This window comes from Loxodonta africana, chromosome 13 (genome assembly GCF_030014295.1).
Source record: "Loxodonta africana isolate mLoxAfr1 chromosome 13, mLoxAfr1.hap2, whole genome shotgun sequence".
In the NCBI taxonomy this organism is placed as follows: domain Eukaryota; kingdom Metazoa; phylum Chordata; class Mammalia; order Proboscidea; family Elephantidae; genus Loxodonta; species Loxodonta africana.
In genome coordinates, this window is record NC_087354.1 from 84,580,565 (window position 1) to 84,606,916 (window position 26,352).

Here is a 26,352-nt window from a genome sequence, read left to right on the forward strand (position 1 = left end):
GAGTTCTGTATAAATCAATGAGGTCAAGTTGGTTGATTGTTGTAATTAGGTCTTCCATGTCTCTATTGAGCTGCTTACTGGATGTCCTGTCCTTCTCCGAAAGTGGTGTGTTGAAATCTCCTACTATAATTGCGGAGGTGTCTATCTCACTTTTCAATTCTGTTAAAATTTGATTTATGTATCTTGCAGCACTGTCATTGGGTGCGTAAATATTTAATATGGCTATATCTTCCTGGTCAATTGTTCCTTTTATCATTATGTAGTGTCCTTCTTTATCCTTTGTGGTGGATTTAAGTTTAAAGTCTATTTTGTCAGAAATTAATATTGCTACTCCTCTTCTTTTTTGCTTATTGTTTGCTTGATATATTTTTTTCCATCCTTTGAGTTTTAGTTTGTTTGTGTCTCTAAGTCTAAGGTGTGTCTCTTGTAGGCAGCATATAGACGGATCGTGTTTCTTTATCCAGTCTGAGACTCTCTGTCTCTTTATTGGTGCATTTAGTCCATTTACATTCAGCGTAATTATAGATAAGTAAGTGTTTAGTGTTGTCATTTTGATGCCTTTTTATGTGTGTTGTTGACAATTTCATTTTTCCACTTACTTTTTTGTGCTGAGACATTTTTCTTTGTAAATTGTGTGATCCTCATTTTCATAGTATTTGACTTTATGTTTGCTGAGTCATTACGTTTTTCTTGGTTTTTATTTTGAGTTATGGAGTTGTTATACCTCTTTGTGGTTACCTTAATATTTACCCCTGTTATTCTAAGTAAAAACCTAACTTGTATTGTCCTATATCACCTTGTATCCCTCTCCATATGGCAGTTCTATGCCACCTGTATTTAGTCCCTCTTTTTGATTATTGTGATCTTTTACACATTGACTTCAATGATTCCCTGTTTTGAGCATTTTTTTTTAATTAATCTTAATTTGTTTTTGTGATTTCCCTGTTTCAGTTGATATCAGGATGTTCTGTTCTGTGACCTTGTGTTGTGCTGGTATCTGATATTATTGATTTTCTGACCAATTTCCTTTAGTATTTCTTGTAGCTTTGGTTTGGTTTTTGCAAATTCTCTAAGCTTGTGTTTATCTGTAAATGTTTTAATTTCGCCTTCATATTTCAGAGAGAGTTTTGCTGGATATATGATCCTTGGCTGGCAGTTTTTCTCCTTCAGTGCTCTGTATATGTCATCCCATTGCCTTCTTGCCTGCATGGTTTCTGCTGAGTAGTCTGAACTTATTCTTATTGATTCTCCCTTGTAGGAAACCTTTCTTTTATCCCTGGCTGCTTTTAAAATTTTCTCTTTATCTTTGGTTTTGGCAAGTTTGATGATAATATGTCTTGGTGTTTTTCTTTTTGGATCAATCTTAAATGGGGTTTGATGAGCATCTTGGATAGATATCCTTTCATCTTTCATGATGTCAGGGAAGTTTTCTGTCAGCAGATCTTCAACTATTTTCTCTGTGTTTTCTGTCCTCTGTCCCTGTTCTGGGACTCCAATCACATGCAAGTTATCCTTCTTGATAGAGTCCCACATGATTCTTAGGGTTTCTTCATTTTTTTAAATTCTTTTATCTGATTTTTTTTCAGCTATGTTGGTGTTAATTCCCTGGTTCTCCAGATGTCCCAGTCTGCATTCTAATTGCTCGAGTCTGCTCCTCTGACTTCCTATTGCGTTGTCTAATTCTGTAATTTTATTGTTAATCTTTTGGATTTCTACATGCTGTCTCTCTATGGATTCTTGCAACTTATTAGTTTTTCCACTATGTTCTTGAATAATCTTTTTGAGTTCTTCAACTGTTTTTTTCAGTGTGTTCCTTGGCTTTTTCTGCAGTTTGCCTTATTTCATTTCTGAGGTCATCCCTGATGTCTTGAAGCATTCTGTAAATTAGTTTTTTATTTTCTGTACCTGATAATTCCAGGATTGTTTCTTCATTTGGGAAAGATTTTGATTCTTTTGTTTGGGGGGTTGTAGAAGCTGTCATGGTCTGCTTCTTTATGTGGTTTGATATCGACTGCTGTCTCCAAGCCATCACTAAGATATTGTAGTGATTTATTTTATATTTCCTCACTGAGTCTTATCTTGTTTTGTTTTCTTTCAATATACATGGATGGGCTACTAGATTGTGCTGTCTTGATTGTTGTAGCCCTTGACTTACTTATGACCTATTACCAGCTGGTTTGGGCTGTTGCCAGATATATATGCCTGAGTCTATTCACTATTCTTGAGTAGAATCTGATTTTGGGTCATCAAGTGTGTGATGCACCCTAACACCTATCCGCCTTGAGAAGTAGTGGTGATAGTTGTGTGCACCAGATTCTATTAGCAGCTGGGGTTCACCCTCCAGGGGGGGCAGGACGCTGACAGGCTTCCCCCAAGTGTCAGTGAGGTAGGTGTGTCTCTATTCCTAAAGCTCCTTGGTGGGAGGGCTCTGAAGCTGTGCCTTACGCCCCCAATGCAAGTACCTCTACAGATTGGTTGGTGTCACCCTCCTTAGACCCCTAAGGCAGGAGGATAGGTGGTCTTGGGGGAGCTTCAGCCCTCAGTTCCCTGTTGTGGGTCAGTTAGGGCTCTGTTGAATAAGCAGAGATATCAGACCTGGGAAACTTGTTTTTCCAGTAAATCCGCTTAAAAAAAATGCAGTCAGATCCCTATCAGAAATGTCTTTGCATTATAATAGCCACCCTGTTCCCTGTTGGGATGAAAGCCCGAGGTATGGATCACATATGCTTGGCTGGAGCTGGTTCTGTGTTTTTAGTCCAATTAGGGAAGGATTTTTGGTCCCTGGGTTTTTTGTGGTTGCTTCTCTCCGGCTGGAAGAATGGGTTAGGAAAAGACCAAAAAAAGGGAAAAGAAAAGCTGCGGAGCCGGAGCCATTCTCCCTCTGGCTCAGGAAATTCCAATGTTAATGAAGCCGCCTGGGAATGGGAGGGGAGGGTTCAGAAAAACAGGAGAGAGTAGCACCCCAGAATATAGCCAAAGTTGCTTATCTTGCTTGGGATGACTATTTTATCTGACATTCCCAAGGGGCGTGTCGCCTATGTGTGCTGGCTGGGTAGAGATTGCCCCCCGAGGGTCTGGCCAGCAGAAGCTGCGGTCAGTTCCTCTGCTGCCAGTCCAAAGCCCAGCGTCAAGGTTCCCCGGTTGAGACGCTGCACTTCCAGCTCCAAAACCAGTCGCTGCCTCCCGGGGACTTCTCCTCCCGCCAGCCCTGTCACCGCACCACCTGCGTGGACCGGCTGGGCCCCCTCCCAGGGTCAGTTCAGGGGGTAGGTCTGCGCCCCGTGTTTGTGCCGTGACAGGATGTCCTGCTCAGCTCCCCTGTGCCCAGTCCAAAGCCCTGCGCCAAGGTTCCCCGGCTGGGACGCTGCACTCCTGGCTCCAAAACCAGTCACTGCCTCCCGGGGACTTCTCTTTCACTGCGCCGTCCCCGCGGACCAGCTGGGCCCCCTCCTGGGATCAGTTCAGGGGGGTAGAGCTGCGCCCCGTGTTTGCGCTGTCACAGGATGTTGTGTTCAGCTCCCCTGCGCCCAGTCCTAAGCCCGGCGCCAAGGTTACCTGACTGGGATGCTGGCTCCGAGCTCCGAAAACAGTCGCTGCTTCCCTGTAGTTGTTCGTTCTCCGTCTCTGTCACTCAGGTCAACTCTTTAAATCTGTGTTTGTTGTTCCAGGTTCGTAGATTGTCATGTATGTGATCGATTCACTTGTTTTTCCGTGTCTTTGTTGCAAGAGGGATCCGAGGTAGCGTCTACCTAGTCGGCCATCTTGGCCCCCTCCTCTCCTTAAGTCTTTAACTTCAACTTATAAACCTTATTATCCTATTTATAAATCTTGTAGAATAAGAACAATCATCTTTACTTCCTGTTTCATTAATATTTAACTCAAGTGTAACAAATTGAACTTTTAACAATCAGTCCCATTCAAGGCTAAATTAGTTATATATACTTCACTATTTTAAACTGCATTTTAAATGTAATGATTAAATTTGTTTTAAATATTTTAAATACTTAATCTAGCAAACAAAACCTTTTCAATTGCTTCAAAACTCTGTAATAAATTTTAAATGTAGTAAATCTTAAGTTCTCTTAAATATCCAATACTGCTTATAAACTTAGTTTTATATACTTTTCAATATAAAATCATGTTTAAATACAATTATCCATTTTTAATTGAAACTAGTAGGCTATTATTCTTTTATTGCCTGATTCTCTTAAACATTAAAAATATTTAAACACCCAATTAGCAGATATTATTCCTACATTAAAATACAGTATAAACACTATATATATATATGTGTATATATATATATAATTGATCTCATCATCTCTATATTTAATTGTAAAATTTATAACACTTGAAAATACACGTATCCATTAAGGGAAGAATTTTACCATACCAGATGAACAGGGGTCTCTTCTCAAACAACCTGAGGTTAACTCAGCCAACAGTTTTTTTACAGGACACAGCGTCTGGAGTTTCTTATGTATCCTGGTGATTCTACCTGTAGTTTCATCGGTAGGGAATTCTAAGTGCACTCCCTTCGGTGGCAGTTGGTTTCAAAGTCCACCTCCACTGTGTTCAAGTTAGTCCTATTCAAGAAAAATTTTATTTACATATATATGTATATATATATATGAGCCCTGGTGGTGCAGTGGTTAAAGCACTCAGCTGCTAACCCAAAGGTCAGCAGTTTCAACCTACCAGCTGCTCTGTAAGAGAAAGATGTGGCAGTCTGCTTTGATAAGGATTACAGCCTTGGAAATCCTATGGGACAGTTCTACTCTGTCCAAAAGGTCACTATGAGTTGGAATCAACTTGATGGCAGTGGGTTTGGTTTTGGGGTTTTTTTGGTATATATAAAACCAAACCAAAAAAATACCAAACCCATTACTGTTGAGTCAATTCTGACTCATAGTGACCCTATAGGACACAGTAGAACTGCCCCACAGGGTTTTCTAGGAGTGGCTGGTGGATTCGAACTGCCTTAACCAGGTCTCATTTGGTACATATATGTGTGTGTGTGTGTGTATATATATATATATGTATATATATATATATATATATGAATATGTCTCAGAGATTTTATTTAGCACATTACCAATGAGAGAACCAATAAGATGTTACAACCCATTGGAAGGAGAATTCAAAAAACACACACGTTGTATTTTTACACAAATAGTGTGTACCTTCTACATTTGTTTGCCAATTGTGCCCAGCAAATGTAAAAAAAAAAAAAAAAAATTGGCATAGTGGAGCTTACAAAAATACCTCGAAGTATGATAGGAGGGCACGGTTGGCAAACAAATGAAGAAGGTGCATGTTATTTGCATAAAACCCGAAAAAACCCACTGCCGTCGAGTCGATTCCGAATCATAGCGACCCTATAGGACAGAGTAGAGCCCCAAGGAGCGCCTGGCGGATTCGAACTGCCAACCTCTTGGTTAGCAGCCATAGCACTTAACCACTACACCACCAGGGTTTCCTATTTGCATAAAAATGTGGTATACAGATCCATAGGCTATGCTGAAATAAACTTCCTTAATAGATGCAAAACTGACCAATATCCACTGGACAATAATCAGTTGTATCTCCATCACACATTCTATGAGCAAACAGAGTTTGCTGCACTGTAAATTTTCTACAATTTACAGAGTTATAAATAGCTCAAAGACAATGTAAACTGGAGACAATGTGGCACAATAATCATGATCTTTGTTGCCCATTTCAGCCTTTCACAATTTTTCTGGCCTACCATTACCTCATTTATCCATAACCTTTTTCAACTTTATGACCTAATTAGATAGTAGGCAGAGTTCTGTGCCTCCAACGAAGGTGTAGCCAACTTCTTCACTAATTTCTTCACTGCCTGGTTAAATTCCTTCTTTTCTTATTCCTTCTGTCTGGTAGGACCACGATTCTGTTTTTGTGGAATCCTCATAGATTCTGAGTATCTCCTGCTTTTCTCTGACTCTGCCTGTACTCACAGCACTGGAGACACACCACAGATACCTCATGAGCTTAGATTCGTCTTACTCTTTCATTCTTGTGATTCTCGATTTCTTTGATACTTTTGATTTTCAACTCCCAATATGTAATATATTTATTTAGTATTCTGTGCCAGGACATTGAAGCTCCCTCTCAGGAGTTGGTAAGCATGGCATACTGGCTGGTCAGTAGCAAGTTTTCTTACCATAGCACACCCTATTCCAATCTTAGTTATCGATATCCCCAGTATAAATTTACTAGATTATCAAAATTCAATGCTCTGAGTCAGTCAGCATTCTGATTTTACTAATCCAGTTATTGATTTTCCCAACCGACACACTTATAGACCCTAAGTATGACAATTCAAATGCAAAACTATTCAAAAGCTGACCTTTCAACCACACCTGAATGGTTCTATCCAATGCAACTAGTAACCCTTCACATTCTAATAACAGTATCTTTTCAAATTCCCACCCGTAGTCTCACAGTTCCACACGTAAAAATCCTTTGGAAAAGCTTGTGGGGAGAAGCTGCCTTGTAAGGAGGTCTGAGCTGCCTTATAAGGAGATTGGAGATAGTAAGATCTGAGCTGGTAAGATCCTAGGTATGGGTATTCAAACATTTGGAAGAAGGCTGTTACCCTGTAGGTGGACGAAGTAAGAGATAAAAAGGTTGAGGGGAGATCCAAACTCTAAGGAAAGTTACAGCCAAGGGAGGCTGGAAGTTACACAGGGATGAAAAAGTTGAACCTCCTATAGCACCACAGCTAGAGAGACTTTTTGAGAAGTGTCAGTCTGAAAGGATAGTTAGATAATTTGCACTGAAGTATAAAGTCTCTTCTATCTCACTCCTTTAAAATTGTCAACCACGGTTAACTCAGGGCAAAACAGACAGCACTCGGGTCAGCTGGAGAGCTGGGTCACACCACCATAATTCATCTTAGGAAACATGAAAATATACCAAGATCTTCACCGGGGTTAACTCAGGGCAAAACAGACAGCACTCGGGTCAGCTGGAGAGCCGGGTCGCACTGCCGTCGCATGCTTACTTGCTCCACTAGGAACTATTACTTCTGTACCTCTTCGGGCATACTTTTCCAGAGGGACTCAATTTTTTTTCTATTTATTAGTGCTATTACAGTATGGCTATTTGTTGTTCTTAAGGATATAATTCTATGAGAAATCACAGTAAAAGGAAAAAAAAACTTTCCCACATCTAATTTTTTATAACTTTCTAGCCACTTGCCCTTCTAATTCTCTTCCTGAAAACTTGGGTCTAAAAGCCGTTTGGTGGTTCAAAGCAGGGTATTCATCCATGCTGGGGGTAATAGAGGAGCCATGGAGGCCCAGAGAGGAATTCTGGAACCCAAGTGGGGTGAGGAGCTTGTCCATAGGGAGAGCTGGTGGCAGGCACTGTAAAGAAACGTGACAATTAAATGCAAATAATGATTCTTACCTAGGTCCTTCTACTCTAAAGGACATTTTTGGGCAATTTGTGAAACTAGAATGAGTTCTGAGATTTAAGTGGTAGTAATGTATCAATAAAAGAGCCCTGGTGGTGCAGTGGTTAAGTGCTTGGCTGCAAACCAAAAGGCCGGCTGTTTGAACCCACCAGCTGCTCTGTGGGAAGAAGATGTAGCAGTCTGCTTCTCCAAAGATATGAATCTTGGAAACCCTATGGGGCGGTTCTCTCCTTCAGGGTCACTATGAGTCAGAATTCACTTGATGGCAATGAGTTTTGGTTTTGGAATGGTATCAATGCTAATTTCCTGGTTTTGTGGTTCTACTGCGGTTATGTAGAAGAATGTCCTTGCTTGTGGGAAATACACACTAAAGTGCTTAGGAGTGATGGCACATCAGGTCAGCAACTCACTCTGAAATGGATCAGGGTGAAAAAAGTTCTTTACACTGTACTTGCAACTTCTCTGTAAGCTTGAGATAATTTCAAAATAAAAAATCACTTAAAAAATATTGCTTCCTATTTCAGATTTCTAATACGTCTGTTGAATCATAATATTATGAAAATGTAGGACTGATTTCATGACACAATCGTAGAAAAGCTGTATCTACCTCCAAATATAAATTTTAAAAAATAGAAAGGACATAAAAGCATAACATTCATAAAAGTAAATTATTAGGAGAAGACTCTTCAAGACAGCAGCATGAAAACAGAGGCAGCCATGTCTAATTAAAATACCTCCAAACAGTGTCTCTGGGTGAAGGCTGACAATTCATCAAAGGGTTTTTCCGAAAACATCAATTTTTGAAGTGTATTCCTAAAAAAATCAACCTCAACGCAGATCAATGTATTTATATGTACACTTGAAATCTCAGAAGTGTGTGATGTCCTAGAATTGATGTCCTCTGGCATACAAGTATATTGTTTTGACTTTGTTTTAATCAATTGGTTGAAAGAATATCAATAAATAATTTTTAAATAATTTCACAAGTGAGAACACTCTTTACAGCATAACTCATTATTACATAAATTTCACTATTTCCTTCATCAAATTATGCACTCTGCAACAACAGTGTGCAGCCAAAGTCTGTTACAGATGAGTCACTTCTCTATGAGAATGTTGCATGCCCTGTTATTAAAAAGTCCCATTGTATTTTACAAATGAAATGGTTACTTTCATTGTTTTCATGCACTAACATAGACTGTAAATATATTTTTACATAATAAACTATTTATTGACTGTTCAAACTATTCTGTTTTTATTTTCTTCATAACTTACAAATATTCTAGAAATTTCCAAAGATTTACAAACTTAGTAAGGATAATGAGCAACAGGGTTATATTTGGAGTTTACAATAATCTTTGAAATTATATAAATCTGAGATTAAAAAGTGGCATAGTTACCCTTCGATGTCAGAATACAACAGCCATGTAGAATGTTACCAACTATTGGTCCATTTCCATTCCTTTTTTAATACCTTCCATGGAACAATTCTTACTGCTTAAATTATATCACTTTTTCTATTGAACAAGTAATTTGCAGGGTCCCTAACAAATAAAAAAATTAAAAATTTTTTTTTTTTTTTTAAACAAATAATGACCCAGACTTCATTTACAATGAGTTATTCCTTGCAGGGTGGGGATATAAGATTAAAACGCTCAGCACAATTTGAGCACCAGTAAGTGCTGAAATTGAACTAATTGCTTGTTGGTGTAGATTGGAAGTTTGCTGGGAAAGATTAATGTGAACTGCTTTCTGAAGTCCCAAAGTTTTCATGGTCCTCCTCATTCTAGTTAATATTTCTTTATAGAGGTATAAATATATAAAGTCAGATGATATTCCAAAACTTTAATTTTAAAAGTAGTTTTTGGTCTTCATCACACATTCTTCCTTAGGAAAATGGATTACAAATGGTGACTAATTTCCACCCCCCAAAAAAGAATGAATTATCTGTCTTAATAGTAATATACTCTTACCTATCTGAAAGCAGTAAAATTTGAAGCAGGAATTCCAACAAGGCTGGAGCCCGAATATTGGGGGAAAGTGATGGTGATGACAGTGTTGTTCCAGGAATTGGGGAATAGATGAGAAACCTAACGGGGCCTCTGCAATGAGAATGGGGCCTTGAGAAGGCCAAGCGGTGGTGAATGGAACTGGGTGTTGAGCTAAGTTAGAAAGCTCATGTGGTGAAAATCTCGTAGATGTGATGGAAATGGGGAAAGTGAGCCGTATCCCTTCTTACACCCTACTGTACAGCACCAGAGGATATCGGTAATGGCACTCCATGCGCCTAGCTTCTCAAGCCAATTCAGTAAATTCTGTCCATTCTGCCTCTAAACTACATCTCAAATGTGTCCACTTTTCTCATATGAAGTGGCACCATCATCTCTCACCCAGATGACTAGACTGACAACCCAGCTTTCACTTTCTCCCTCCCTAATCTCCTGCCCACTGACACCCCACCCTTAGCAGCCAGGGTGATCTTACTAAAATATACATGTTTCCCAAGTGGTCTCTTGGCATTTTAAATAATATCCAAACTCCTTAACTCGACCACAAGATACCTTTCAACCTCATCAATGCAGCTCGTATTACTCGCCCTTGCTCACTCTGCTCTTGTAGCAATCTTCCGTTCCCTGATCCTCTGCCTGAGCCTCTCCGTCACCATTTCAACCAGCCTCACCACTTTCAACCTCCCCCATGCCCACTGCTGATTTCCTCCTCTTCTTCCTTTAGGTTTCTGCTTAAATGGTACCTTGTTACAGAACCCGCCCCCCACTAACTCCCCTTGTATAAAGCCCCAGCACTCAGTTATGTTCCATTGCAGAACCTGTTTTCTTTCCTTTTGAAACTCTTATAATTGTAATAATTAGTTGACCTGTTTGATGTGTATCTTCCCTGCTGGATGGTAATCTCCATGAGGGCAGGAATTCTATTTCATTCAATGCTGCATGCTAGGCCCTCCCATATAGGAACTATTCAAAAAATGAATGAACACATGGCACATGCTTTGTCTTCTTCCTCCTTTAGTACCAGACTAGCCTTGATTCTAAGCCATTAGTAAGAGTGCAATAAACTCCTGATGTTTAGAATGATTGCTGAAAAGAAATTTAAGGAGAAGAAGGGTATCAAGCTGAACTATAAAGGATGAGCATACATTTCATAGAAAAAGATGGATGTGGAAGACATTCCAGGTGGGAAACAGCATGAACAGAGGCAAAGAGAGGAGAATCCTGGCAACTCTGGGAGACATGGAAATGAACATTTTATTTGGGTTGGAGGTTCTTGGAAAGTAGTTCGCATCAGATTAGTAAGTAAGGTGAGGCTGCCATATGGACAGTGGTACATATCAGGATGAGAAGGCCAATTGTCTATGACATGATGTCTTTGTATTACCTTTTTCAAATACTGTGTCTTCTCTCTCCTTTTCATCACAGTTGCTCACGGGAGTGGACAGGATGCCAAGTGCTCCCTTGGCTATTTCCCCTGTGGGAATATCACAAAGTGTCTGCCTCAGTTTCTTCACTGCAACGGTGTGGATGATTGTGGAAATCGGGCCGATGAGGACAACTGTGGTGAGTGAAGCCAGCTGTAGTCACAGCAAGAAGCAAAAAGACTTGTGAACGGGCAAAAGGACTGAGGGGAAGTCACTGAGACTCCTCTTAACAAAAAGATAAATGGGAAAAGAGAAAACTGAATTTAAATATAAAATATATGTTGCTTAAGGAAATCTTACATTTATTTCATTAGCTTAAATGAAATTTATTTCTATGGAATAGTATGGCAGACAGTATTTCAGGAAAATAGTTATTGCATGTATAGTATTTTAACCCAGAAAACCTGTCTCTTACCGGCAGAATGGTATAGAAATTGAGAATATGGACTTTAGAGCCAGACTGCCAGGGTTTGAACCAGGATTCAATAATAACCAATTATGTAAACTTGACAACAAACCCATTGCCGTGGAGTCGATTCTGACTCATAGCAATCCTATAGAACAGAGTAGAATTGCCCCATAGGGTTTCCAAGGAGCCACTGGTGGATTTGAACTACCAACCTTTTGATTAGCAGCCGAGCTCTTAACTGCTACACCGCCGTGGTATAGTTTTAACCAGCTTTACCTGTATCTCGTGGCCCTGGTAGCACAGTAGTTAAGAGCTCAGGCTGCTAACCAAAAGGTCAGCAGTTCAAATCCACCTGCCACTCCTTGGAAAACTTATAGGTCAGTTCTACTCTGTCCTATAGGGTCACTATAAATTAGAATTGACTTGATGGTGTTGGGTTGGTTTTTTTTTTTTTTTAATGCAAGTGTTAGATGCTATTATTCTTTCTTTACTTTTGCTTACAACAGTTAAAGAGGGAAAGTGAGGCCTCCTACAAGAGAAGAAATAATATGTAACCTCAATTTAGCCAGCAACCATACCTATGATCTTCTAAAGTCAATAGTGAGACTTCCAGTCAACCAGAGCACCTGGGGAAACTTGGCTTTCAGTTAGAATTTGTTAAAATTTCTGCAGCCTTGAAAACACAAATTTATAAAAGAACTTGAACTGCCAGAATTTGACTCACTATAGAAATAAGAGTCTTGGTTAATATTATAAAATAATAAGCTTTCTTGCTCATAGAGAAATAAGGTTCTATTTTTGGAGGACAAAATCATGCAAAACAGTGTTAGTTTTCAAAGTTCTACATAACTAACTGCTACACTAAAGAAGCCTTGCAGTCATCACTGCCTCAAGTATTACTCACTTTTTAAGGCACCACCTCGGAAAAATTAAACTTTTTAGTCTAGAACATTATCTCTAGGTGGTAGCAGTAGACCAAGCAGACCCACAGTACATAAACTTGTGAGCTTAAGCTGCAAGTCCCTTTCATTTGGTTAGCTATGTGTTTTTCTCTTTTAAAAAGAAAATGGCTTGTTAAAATAACTTAATACTAAGCAAATCCTTAAAAAAAAAAAATCTGGAAGAATTATCTGCCCGCTGCCAACCACTTGTCCTCAACCTGCTGGCAATGCAGATAGGGAGTCCTAGATATTGTATCGTGATATCTTCTCACTGGCAACCAATGGAAAAGGCAGGAGGAAGCAGGAAAAGAAACCTAGTAGGAGCAGCAAGTTCACCCCAAAAGCAGTTTCTCAGTGAAAAAAGTCTGGAAACTCTGGCTTTGGTGCTAATTTTAAAGAGACCAAGTAACAATTCTTCAAGTAATAATCCTTGAAGTCATGCAACTTTCTCATGCATGCATTGTGTTGTTGTTCTTGTTGGGTGTCCTTGAGTCTCAACTCCACGTGACAGAGTAAAACTGCCCATAGGGTTTCCAAGCCTGAGCTCTTTACAGAAGCAGGCTGCCACACCCTTCTCCCTGGAGTGGCTGGTGCGTTAGAACGGCCAGTCTTTCGGTTACCAGCTTAACCACCATGCCACCATGGCTCTTGATGCATTGTATTACCTCCATCCAGCAAATTCAGACAAAGGTAATACAACATTGAGGTTTACAGATAGAGACTGGGGTTGAAAATCTGGCTATGAAGGAAGTAAAACTGGCTGCTCTCTTACCTGTAAAAATGGGAACAATAAGAGTATCTGTCCACGGAGTGTTAAAACGACTTAGTAAGATAATGTATCTAAGATGCTTAACAGGGTACATGGCATATAGACGTTATTTAGTTAACTATTGTAGTCCCTGGGTGATGCAAACAGTTACTGCTAACCAAATGATTCACAGTTCAAATCTACCCAGCAAGGCCACATAAGAAAGGCCTGGCGATTTACTTTCGTAAGATTACAGCCAGAAAAATCCTACACAGCACAGTTCTACTCTGAAATACTTGGGATCACCATGAATTGGAATCAATATGAGAGCAACAGGTTTGGTTTAGTTAGCTACTAAACCCATTGCCTTCGCGTGGATCCCAATTTATAGTGACCCTAACAGGGTAGAACCGCCTAATAGAGTTTCCAAGATTACTCTTTACAGAAGCAGATTGCCACATCTTTCTCCCAAGGAGTGGCTGATGGGTTCAAACCACTGAACTTTTGGTTAGCAGCTGAGCACTTAACCAATGCTATATAATAAACGTAGTGGCTTAAATAATAGCCATTTATTTAGCTCATAATTCTGTAGATCAGCAGCTTAGGCTGGACTCGGCTGAGATCAGCTGGGCAGTTCTGGTTTCAGCTGAAATCTCTCCTGCATCTGCAGTCATCTGTGGATCAGCTTCATTACGGTGCCTGGGACCTTGGCTGGGACATTTGGGGTGAGTCCACTCTAAACCAAACTAGTTGCTGTTGAGTTGATTCCAACTCATAGCGATCCTGTAGAACAGAGTAGAACTGCCCCATAGGGTTTTCAAGGAGTTGCTGGTGAATTCGAACTGCCAACCTTTTGGTTAGCAACCAAGCTCTTAACATGTGTTTTCTTATCCTCCAGAAGGCTAGCCCAAACTTGTTCTAATGGTGGACACATGGCACCCAACCATGCAAGTGGAAGCATGCATGCCTCCTTGAAGTCTAGGCTCAGAACTGGCCCACTATCTCTTCCAAGTCATTGCCAAAGCACGTCACCAGGCAAGCCCTGTTCCAAAAGGTGGGAAATAGGCCCCCACCTTCAATGGGAGGTGCTACAAAGTCTCACTGCAAGGGGCATGGATCCAGTAAGGGCAATAATTGCACCCACTGTTGCAAAACCTACCACAGCTGATATTATAACTGCTTTTCTTACCAACAACTCTCGGTGACTCAGAGTCCAGCTTGCGTGGCTGTAGGAAGCCCTCTCTGTTAAACAATTTAAAAATTCCTGGGAACAACCATGGGTTGCTTATTTACTTATTGAAACAGTAGCTGACACCTGAAGGCATAATAGTTTTCTACACTCTTGATTTTGCAGTTTTGTGTATATGAATGTGTGTGCGCTCGTAGGTATGTGTATATATGCGTGCATGTGTATTCTGCTGATTGGGGTACTTGGGAAATGGGTGAGTTTTCCCACTTCTTCTGAAAATATACCTAAAGTTTGTTATTTAGGGAGATAAAATGTGCAGATTTCTGCATTTAGCCCTTTATTATGTTCACTACCTTAAATGCTGATGAATTTTAACAGAAAGCAATATAGTAGTAGGAAAAACATAAAGTTCTGTTTGTACTTAGATTTTACTTCTGACAACAAGCATTGGTTTAATTCTTGTGAAAACAGTACTTAAACAGGACAAAAATCTGGTTAGAAATTTATCTGCCTACAATGGTTTCTCCTTTTTCCTCTTTCACTTTCTGGTGGACTTTCTCTTCCTCGCAGGGTTTTTTCCGCCCTCCGCTGGTCTAGACCTCTGTCTGTCTCTCATCTCCCTCTTCCAGTCTGCCTCGTAGACTGTCTCCCAGCCCCTTTTACTCTGTCTCAACTTCCCTTTCTCTCCCATGCTTACCTCTTCCCCTATTTCTTTTCTCTTTCAAACCAAGTCACCACCATATTCATAAATTAGGATTTAATCATTATTTAGCTCACTTCATTGATTTTATAAGTTGGCTGTTATAACCATTTAGGAATCTGTACTCAAAAGAAAACAAACTCTTGACCATTACTTTTCATTTTTATGTGGCAGTAATCGATTGCTGCTATCCCAACCTCTTGGGCTAAGTGTTTCTGAATAGTGGTTTGTATCTTATAGTCAATGGACTCTTTGAGACACAAGAACCTTCGGTGGGTCTGTGAACCACCTGAGAACTGTTTGTAAAATGGCGTGTACTTGTGTACATGTGCATTTTCAATGAGAAAGGTGTCCGTAACTATCAGCTTTGCAAAAACGATTTGTAGTATTTAAAAGGTAAAGAGTTTCCCCATCTCTGCCATTGGCTAAAATAGAAATCTCCTAACAAACTGTTTAATCCTGCGTGGGGGCGGGGGCGGGGGCGGGGGGAGAAAAACCTGTTGCCATTGAGCCGACTCCAACTCATAGCGATTGTAGAGGACAGAGTAGAACTGCCCCCTAGGGTTTCCAAGGAGCGGCTGGTGGGTTGGAACTGCCGACCTTTGGGTTAGCAACTGAACACCTAACCACAGCACCACCAGGGCTCCCACTCCGAAAGGTATGAACATAAAATGTTATATTGCCAGTAGTTCAGAAAACAATCGCAGCAACAACAACTTGTCCACACTTACTTTGATTTCTTTTAAAATGGGAACAGTTAGAGGGTTGTAGGAAGATCCCTCAACTTTTAGGTATGTCCCAAGTTTCTCATTTATGAAACAGGGATAATAAACTTATTGTGAGAATTAAGTGAGATGCATGTGTAAAAATGCTTGCCGTATAATTTTAAAACATAACAAGCAAAAGCAGTTGTCCTCAAGTCTTCTCTGACTCATGGCAACCCCCTGTGTGTCAGAGTAGAGCTGTGCTCCATGGGGTTTTCGATGGCTGATTTTTTCAGAAATGGAACACCGGATCTGTCTTCGGAAACACTTCCGGATGAACTCCAGCCACCAACCTTTTGGTCAGTAAATCCACGAACCCAAACCCGTTGCCATCGAGTGGATTCTGACTCATAGCATTATTACCCAAGCATTTAACCATTTGTACCACCCAGGAACTTGGCATATAATAAACCAAAGCAAACCTTTGCTATCAAGTCAATTCCAACTCATAGGGACCCCATGAGTTACAGAGTAGAACTGCTCCATAGTGTTTTCTCGGCTGTAATCTTTACAGAAGCAGGCCTTTCTTCCGTGGTGCCACTGAAGGGGTTCAAACCGCCAACCGTTAGGTTAGTAAATGAGCACTAGCCACTTGTGCCATCCAGGGACTTCTCATACGGTAGGCAATCAATAAGTGTGTGCAGGTCAGATTACTGACTATCATATGGGGCAGGTACCCTGGAGTTCACACCTTTTCAGTCCTATTCCTGAAGGTGCTTATATTTGATTTAATTGGACTCTAAACCAAGGACGTATGAAGCAAGTTGAGTCGAGATAGCACAAGCAATCTGTTAGTAAGGCACCTGCCAATTTGTTGGCTTAGGGACTTATGGCATGAGTGGGGAATGGTGGTGTTACCACAGACTTTTATAAAAATGGAATATTGAAGAGCTCAAGCTCTAGCTATATGTGCATTAAAATACTCCAGACATCGTCATATGAAAATGAGCTGCATGTGTGTATGTGTGCATGCATCTTCTATTTGTTTAATCGACTAATACTGATAATTAGAAACACAGGTGATATTTGAAAAGCAATTATTATGAAAACATTTTCATTAGACAAAAAGCGTTTACATTTTAAGACACTCTTTCTTCCCTATGGTCAATATTTGAAAACTCCTGCTTCCAGTTTTGGAATTAATACCATCTTCATTTGTCATTCTCAATGTTTGGAAACCCCCAAGACTAGTTTTAGAAGTATGGGGAAAATCATAAGTCACTCTTATGAAGAGATGTCTGTAGAACAAATACTATTTCAAACAGTTACCGGTGTTCTTATGCCAGAATCACTTAATTCTCCTAAAATTGACCTTGACCGCCTGATCTCCAGATGTAGTCCCCAAACCAAACCCATCAGTGTCACCCAGGAACTTGCTGGAAATGCAAATTCCCAGCACATCTCAGACCTACTGAATCAGACATGCTGCTGGTGACTCAGTCTTCTGCTGCAACCAGCTCTTCAGGTCATTCTAATGCCCACTAACTGTTGAGGACCACTGACCTAAACAAGTGAGCAAAAACTAGGAATTTATGCAAAGTGGTAGCAACAGCAGAAATAAAATGAGAATCAAGTTTTCGATAGGGTATGAAAGCATTCTTCAACTTGCAAATAAACTCCACTATTTTTTTTTTATTATCAATTAGCTGAGATTTGTTGCATTTCTATAAGAAAAGCTGACACTCTACCAGCTGTTGTCATTTAGAAATACAAAAAAAAAAAAAATTTTTGTGAACTCTGTGCAAAACTTCAAAGATGGCTGCTTGGCATGCTGCTGCTGACCACAGGTGAGTAGGTTGGAACTTGTCAGGACAGTGGCAGAATTTCATCACCATCTTTAGGGTTCAGGTGGTAAAATTATGAGATATAGTAATTTTTGCTTGTTCCTCTTTGCTTTAATTTTCTTTGCCAGCTGTGTGTGATGTATGTGTGTGTTTCATTTTATAATATCTGGATAATTCATGCTCTCAGTTAATTCATTTTTAAAATATCCTTATTTAAATTCTGTTTAATGCTAATTAAGTCAGAAAGTTGATTCTTTTCAGAAAATGTAAGCCTCATGCATATTTGAATAAGTAGCATTAAGTATATTTGCAGTCACGTAAAAATACCAATATCGTATCGTACAAATAAAAGCAAAACCAGGTAAAAATCACTTTTAGAATGTTTATTTACAACTCAATAGTATATCTTTGTTACAGATTGAATTATGTCCCAAAAAAATATGTATTGAAGACTTGGCTATCTGTACCTGTGGATATGATCCTGCTTGGAAATAGGGGGGTTTCTTTTGATGTGTTAATAAGGTCATACCAATGCCGGATGGGTCCTAAGACTAATCACTTCTGGGCTGAAGAAAGAGTAGAATAGACATAGAAACCCACACAAGGGGAAGACAGATACCATGGAACACCAACAGTTGTTGTTGTGGCTGTTGTCGCTAGGTGCCACGGAGTCAGTTACAACTCATAGTGACCCTGTTGGCACTAAAAACCAAACCCACCACCATGGAGTCAATTCCAACTCATAGCGACCCCATAGGGTTTCCAAGGCTGTAAATCTGTACAGAAGCACCTTTCCCCCATGGAGTGGCTAGTGGTTTTGAACCGCCGACTTTTTGGCTGACATTAGATCGCTTTAACCACTGTGTCACTGGTTCCTCTGGCAGGTACTAGATGCTGAAATAGACAGGAAATGGCCTCCCCCTAGAAGCATGCCCTGAATTCAAATCTTGAGCCTCCAGAAGTTGGAAGAAAATAAATTTCTGTTCTTTAAAGCCACCCATTTGTGGCATTTTTGCAAGCACTAGGTAAGACAATTGTCAAGTAAAAATCTTTTTTAATGTAAGGGAGGAATGCTTTCTTAATCAGACCTTTAAAGATAGGTTCTAAAACTTGGCTCCACAAACTCTTCCTTATTCTCTTAAGCTATTTAAACACTGACATCAACAATAATTATAAAAATGGAGAAGTAAATCAAATGGAAGTAATGGAAACAAAATTTTGGGGTCACCAAAAAAAATGAAACCATCAAATAAATTAAACTGATTTCCTATATATTGAACTATACCATGAACTAATTATATTAGAAAGAACTGCTGCTTTGTATCATCAAGAACATATTAAACAAGTACTCTTATTTGGGTATTAAGTGTCCAGTTTTCTTAGACAACCTATGAAGTAATTTCCCTATAACTGAACACTCGAATAATCACTGAACATTTTTCATGGACTGCTGAATTCATGGGAATCTCTGACTTTCTAAAAGTAAAAATTATGTACCCATTGCTGACGAGTTGATTCTGACTTATAGCGACCCCGTATGACAGAATAGAATTGCCCTATAGGATGTTCTTGGCTGTAATCTTTATAGAAACAGGTCACCAAACCTTTCTCCCATGGAGCTGCTGGGTGGGTTTGAACTGCCAACCTTTCAGATAGCAACTGAGCACATAATCATTTGTGCCACCAGGGCTCCTTGTATATGTATAGCTGCTCTGTAAAGATTTACAGCCTTAGAAACCCTATGGAGCAGTTCTATTCTGTCCTATAGGGTCATTATCAGTTGGAATAGACTCAACTGCAATGGGTATGTGTGTATATATATATATATATATATATATACACACACACATAAATTGATTATATGATTTCTGTAATAGTTTTTCTTATTGAAAAAAATTAATATGGAAATGTACTGTTTTTGTAGACTATTTGATATAATTCCTATGTAATATTTGTATGTTTTTCGCCATGTGCCACTAACTCATTTTTTATTTCTATTTAAACCAGTATCAGACCAACTCAAATAGAGTAGAAGATGAAAAAAAAAGTCCCCAGAGTAATGTGATTCATCACTGACAAACCAAAAAAAGGGGGGGTGGCATTGAGGGCCTTTCAATTTCCCTGATAAAACTCTCAGATACCTGAGAGAAGCCAAGTCTGAGTGAACACAAGGAAACCTAACTACAGAAAGCAGAGGTCTCTCATTTAGAAATCGTTCGTTCTCATTTTAAATTCAGTACTGACTCAGTAGTCAAGATAAAATACTAAGATAGCCTCAGATTTTCAGTAAATATTTAATTCACTCTATCTAGATTTTTTTTTAATTTTTTATTGTGCTTTAAGTGAAAGTTTACAAATCAAGTCAGTCTCTCATACAAAAATTTATATACACCTTGCTATATACACCTAATTGTTCTCCCCCTAATGAGACAGCCCGCTCCTTCCCTCCACTCTCTCTTTTCCTCTCCATTGCGCCAGCTTCTGACCTCCTCTGCTCTCTCAACTCCCCTCCAGATAGGAGATGCCAACATAATCTCAAGCGTCTACTTGATACATAGATTTTTTTTTTTTTTTTAAAGAACTCTGCATTTCCGGGTTAGAATTTCTCTACTGTTCCTTGTTCTGTATCATAAGATGATGGCTGAGAAAAGAGGGTTTCCCCTCAAGGTTACACTAACCCAACCTCACCGACCTGTTGGAGGTAGGTTGAATTAATCTTCTGCAAAGGCATGAGTGCAGAGCCTCTCCTCTGTAGGCTTTTCTTTAAACATCCCTCACCAACTCTGCACTTCAGCAGCCTGTCTATGGGAAAAGGGCATTTGTCATTGTTTCCATGCTAGTATTTCAGTAACCCACAGAGGAAACAGAAGGCTCCTTCTACTACATCTCCATATTTTGGATGCGGGTGGAGAAGAGAGTGATATCTACAGTGATATTAGAACCAACACAAAGTCCTGGTCCAGATGGAAGCAGTCCTGAGTCTGGTTATAGTGAGTTCTAGACGCCATTTTCAAAGAGCAGTTCTTACTCATAATAGTATATGTCATAAAACCCTCTGTTCACGTTCAATTCTGGCTTGTCCCAAACTCAAACCATATGCTTTTTGCGGGTCTTTCTGGAGTTCAACATCACTAACTTTTCCCTGTCTCCTTGCTCACAAACACACACGCGAAGTTAAAATAAGATAAAATAATAGAACACATATTTTACCAACATAGCAAAGACTCTGCTTATGAAAACTTTGGAAACTGCTTGCCAGTGTGAAAGTCACTGCACAGAAGTAAGGCTTTCTATTCCAATGCCTTCCAAATTTTCTCTTATACTTTGGCTTCCCCTACCCCATTTAGGTGTCATTATTATCAGTACTCTATTTGAATACTGTTCTATTCAGTGGATATTTTCGGTCTACATCTTGAAAACCCAACTTGTATTAGTCTTTGGATAAGTATTTGTGACACTTCTTTTTAACCCATTTGCTTTTGCTAATAAGAGCTCTAGTAATAAAATTAATAACACCTACTATATTTTAATACTCGGTATATTAGTGCTAATCCTTTCAATGCATTGTCTCATTTCGTCCCCACTATAAATTGGATGAGGATCCTTGGTGGTGCAAACTGTTAAGCATTCGGCTGCTAACAGAAAGGTTGGCAGCTGGAACCCACCCAGAGGCTCTGAGATAGAAAGACCTGGCAATCTGCCTCCATAAGATTACAGTCAAGAAAACCATATGCAGAAATTCTACTCTGTCACAAGGCTTTGCTATGAGTCGAAATGGACTCGATAGCACACAACAACAATCCTACTGCTAAGGAACATGAGAGCTCAGAAAAGTTCCATAAATTTTCTGACATCACGGTTACCATGGAATTCAAACAAGCGCTTGGGTTGTTTCATCTTGGTTTGGTTTTTGATCAGGTGAGGAGACAATACCCATGATACTAGTCATTGTCTTAGTTTCCTAAAGCTGCTGTACCACAAGTGGGTGGCTTTAAAGAAACGAAACTAATTTTCTCACAGTTCTAGAGGCTGAAAGTCCAAATCAGGGTCTTGGATGTATCAATTCCTTCCTTGTAGGCAGTCCAGGGTGCTCTTTGGTTCCTTGGCACATACACAGTCTTCATATGGTGCCTGTCTTCCCCTGTGTGTGTGTGTGTCTGTGTCTCATCTGCTCCTTTTATAACACAGAACTGGTGGGGTTTAGGACACACCCACCCTGGTATGACCTCATTAACATAACAGAGAAAACTCTACTTGCAAACAAAATTACGTTTACAAGTACAGGAATTAGGATTCCAATACATATTTTGGGGCGCGTAATTCAACCCATAGTAATCATTTTATGGTATTGCCTTCAAACAAATCTCCAACTGACAAAATTTGAATTCTCAGGGCCTCCCTTTAAATCATGTCTTCAGCATCTTGGTAGAAAAAAAAATAAGCCATTAATTTTCTTTTTAGAATGTAGCATGTGAGAGATTAGATGAATTTCCAAAATAAAAATGACAAGTATGATAATAAGACACAATAATAAGAAGAATGGTTATTATTTTTATAGCAATGTACGTGGTACAGTTCTAAGTGCTCTCTATATTCCACCCCATTAAATTTCCATGACAACCCATGAGAAAAGTACTGTTTGTGTTCCCTTTAAAAATGGGAAAATTGAAGCACTGCACCACACAAGGTGGATCTGGCAGTTAGGTCACATTGTCAGGTAAATAAGAGGTATAAACCTGTTTTTATTATTATTCTGTTACAAGTGGTAGAATCTTAAACCCAGGCAGCTGAAGGCCTTGCTCATTTCCCTTCCCTGGAGTCACAGTTCACTTCAGTAGTCTCTACAGCACCTAGACATCACATGAAGGGTTGTAGGGCAGAGCACCGGGTTTTCTGACATCACCTGGAGATTGCAGCATCCCCTGAGATGCATGTCAATCCGTCTAGTCCTCTGCCATAGGTCACTGCTGTCATATCATGTCTGTCTTAGACCCATCACATCTAATACCTCTCCCAGCTACATCCTTGGTACTCTAGGACTCACAGAAACACTTAGCTACTTCTGAGCCAGGCTCAACCCCTGGAGAATTTTCATGGTCATATTTAAGTCCATCCATATTGGTGGTTCAGTGGTGGAATTCTTGCTTCCCACGTGACAGACCAGGGCTCGATTCCTAGCCAATGAACCTCAAGTCTATCACTGGGGGCTTGTGTGTTGACATGATGCTGAACAGGTTTCAGCAGAGCTTCCAGATCAAGGCAGACTGGGAAGAAAGGCCTGGTGATCCACTTCTGAAAAATCACCAGTGAAGACCCTGCAGACCACAATGGTCTGATCCAAAACCGATCATGGAATGGTATAGGACCAGGTGACTTTCATTCCGGCCTTGTCTACTCGATTATTCCCATATCAAGCCAAAGTGTGCAACAATTCTGTGGGTCATGCCATATCTGTAGGCTAAAAATTTACTTAGCAACAAAGCCCAGACCACCACTGCTCACAGAGCCCAGAAATCAACGTGGAAACTGTGATTTCCCCTAGGTTCGGTCTGGGAATAAGAGAGAGAAAAAACTCCCTTAGCTCCCCTTTCTGGGCCACATCTCTTATCCAGTCTGGACACAGCAAAGCCCAGCTCTAAATCTTTTTTGTTTTCCCAAATCAATTGTTAATAATGCAGCCTACGCCTTTGAAAATCAAATACCAAAAATCTGACTTCTTTGTTATCAGCAGACTTCTGTGTCATCCTTTCCCTAAGGCAATGAGAAAACTCTAGCTGCCTAGGATAGGAAAAGGGGCGGGGAATGCAAGGGATCTGAGAAAGGAAAGGCTTTGTCAATATCTCAGAATATTTTCCTGTCACTGGCTTGGCACTTACTAATCTATGAGATTAGAAAAGCAGTATTTATTTATGAGAGTGATGGTGATAATATATGTTTTTAAGTGGGAAAATAAGAATATTTGAAGCATATTCAAGGACTCTTTCAATTTTTAATTGACACTGCATTTAAAATTCTAGAACACTAAATATCCCATCATTTCCTAAATACACTTTTTTTACAGTTATCTGCTGTCATAAGGAACGCAGCCTAGGAAACCCTATGGGCAATTCTACTGTGTCCTATAGGGTCACTATGAGTCGGGATTGACTCGAAGCCACACAGAAATAAAAACATCACAATGATGACAATGCCAGGCAGTCTGATATAGATTTAGCTATTCTCATTTTAGCATATTACATTAAAGTTGATGGTTTGTCTTTTTTAAGGTTAAAAACAGGAGGATAACATGTATTAGTATACAATCCTGTACTATGTATTAAAATACATTTTAAAATGGCTATTTATTCTCAAAATAACATTGGGAATATTGAAGTAGTTGAACTCTTGCCTTTTTAAAAAATACCGACCTACTTTTAACCTCAAATACATTTATCTATGTTTCTCCAGTGATGCTTGGGTTGGTTACCTCCATACGCACTTTCTTCTTGGAGCACTTCCTATTAGATAGAACACAAAAGGCAGTGTCTTAGCGGCCTTGATTTTCTTTATAAGTTGTCCAGGATAATATTACGTCCCTTGATTTCTTTTGAGTTGCCTCCAAAGATACTACCAGTTACCAGCTGCTGTTGAGTCAGTTCCAAGTCATGACAACCCCACGTGTGTCAGAGTAGAACTGTGCTCCACAGGGTTTTCGATGGCTGATTTTTCAGAAGTAGATTGCAAAGTCTTTCTTCTGAGGCACTTCTACGTGGACTTGAACCTTCAACCTTTTGGTAAACAGCCAAACATGTTAACCGTCTGCACTACTGAAGGATTCCCCAAAGATGCTAAGAGCCCAGAAAGAGCCCAGCAAGCTGTAATTGTCATTAAACTTCAGGGAGGTGCCACACGACTACATCGATGAATTGCTCTGCCTGGCCAGGCTGCATCCCAAGGTTTACTCTAATGGACCAAAGCACCTCTAGTCTTAGGGACCGTTACTTTCTGAGCAAAAGATGTTCCAGTGGGTCCCAAGAAAGGGTGCTGAAAGTTGAGTAAATACATTGGAATCAGCAACGCTACACTTTGCACAATTCCAGAATTTGTATGTTAATTCATTCCCTCTTCTTTCATTCATCAATAAGCATGTACACGTCATAACTAGTATTTATTCTTTCATTTAATAAAAGATGAGACCATTCAACACATGAGCATCGTCACATCCTCGTTTGTTCTGGACCCCTTTTGACAGAGGCACCAGTTCCTCAAGTTTTGATTATTCAAAATCCAAACATCAAGGAATCCGGGAGTGGTGTTCTCAGCCCTACAATCTATAGGAACATTTCTGAAGTGTACTCTGAGGACTACCTGCAGGAGAACCACCTGGGGGGGGGGGGTTATACTGATGAAAGAGCTGAGTCCTGAGTCCCACCCCGCCCCCCAGAAATTCTGATTTAACAGAAAGGAATGGAGCCCAGGAATCTGCCTTTTTAATGAACACCCCTGGTGACTATCAAGCCTGTAACAAGTTTTTTAATGGTTTACTTTCTAAAGAAGACAATTTTATTTTATTACCCACACAGAGCACCTGGAAAGAAATTTTTCTAAACCAGAAATTTTCAAACTTTGGCAGGCTTCATATCACCTGTTGTTGTTGTTAGCATCCCTATATGACAGAGTACAACTGCCCTATGGCTGTTTAAGGGAACAGATATAGCCCTATCTTTCCTCACTCAGAGCTGCTGGGGGATTAGAACCCTGACCTCTCCATTAGCAGCCAAGCATGCCACCAAGGCTCCTCAGGTCACCTGTAGGGATGTTAAACACAGGTTTCTAGCCCCCGCCTGTAGAGTTTCTGAGTCAGTACCTTGCTGTGGGGCCTGAGAATCTGTCTCTCTTTCAAGTTCCCAGGTGATACTAATGCCAAGGTCCCAGATGCACACTTCGCAAACCACTGAACTGGACAGATAAGTTTATACAAATGCAAAAGCAAATACTTTCCATGATGTTTTCCTGACTCTCATATTAAAAGGGTTCAACAAACTTAAAGACATTTCTTTGGTTCCAGAGTTGTCACTTCATCATATTAGCATGCGTTATTAATTTCCAAGTGAGTATATAGGATGCAGCATTTGCCAAACATATCTTACTAAAGAACTCTCTAGTCAAGGAGAATCCTTGGAAACTACCTGAGCAAAGTTTGATATAGCACCATGACAAGTTAGTGCACCCAGGGAACTTGGACCTTCCTCGTCCCTATCCAGACCTTACTCCTTGCCACCAGAGCCAATTCCAGGGGACTCTGATAACACTGGAGAAGAGAGACCCACTGTTCAGAACTCAATTGGCGTGCCCAACCCACTTTCCCATAGAACTAAATTTAACTAACAAAACAGTGCTTTAGCCTTTTATATACTTGACACACTTTGTGAGAGCTAGAAAGAGACATACTTTAACTATGTTAAAAACACCTTAGTAGTCACTGAGGTATACAAAAATACACGTTAAGGAAATTATTTCCTACCATACTCTAATAAGAAGATAAACTATGTACATGTTATTGTTGTTAGGTGCTGTTCAGTTGGTTCTGACTCATAGCAACCCTGTATACCACAGAAGGAAATACTGCCCAATCCTGCACCATCCTTATAATTGTTGTTATGCTTGAGCCCATTGTTGCAGCCACCGTATCAGTCCATCTCACTGAGGGTCTTCTTCTTTTCCGCTGACCCTGTACTTTGCCAAGGATGGTGTCCTTCTCCAGGGACTGATCCCTGCCGACAACATGTCCAAAGTATGTAAGACGCAGTCTCGCCATCTTTGCATTTAAGGAGCATTCTGGTTGTGCTTCTTCTAAGACAGATTTGTTCATTCTTTTGGCAATTCGTGGTGTATTCGATATGCTTCACCAACACCACAATCAAAGACATCAATTCTTCTTCGGTCTGCCTTATTCATTGT

General features: G+C 39.9%; 1 protein-coding gene across 1 annotated transcript in view; it reads left to right on the forward strand.

Moving 5' to 3' along the window:
- The first annotated feature begins 10,613 nt into the window (after positions 1-10,613).
- RXFP1 (relaxin family peptide receptor 1) overlaps positions 10,614-26,352 on the forward strand; it is a 115,076-nt gene continuing 99,337 nt past the window's right edge. The window contains exons 1-2 of the mRNA XM_064296157.1: positions 10,614-10,760; positions 10,860-11,016. Coding sequence (XP_064152227.1) covers positions 10,614-10,760; positions 10,860-11,016 — 304 coding nt within the window. The remainder of the gene's footprint in view (positions 10,761-10,859; positions 11,017-26,352) is intronic.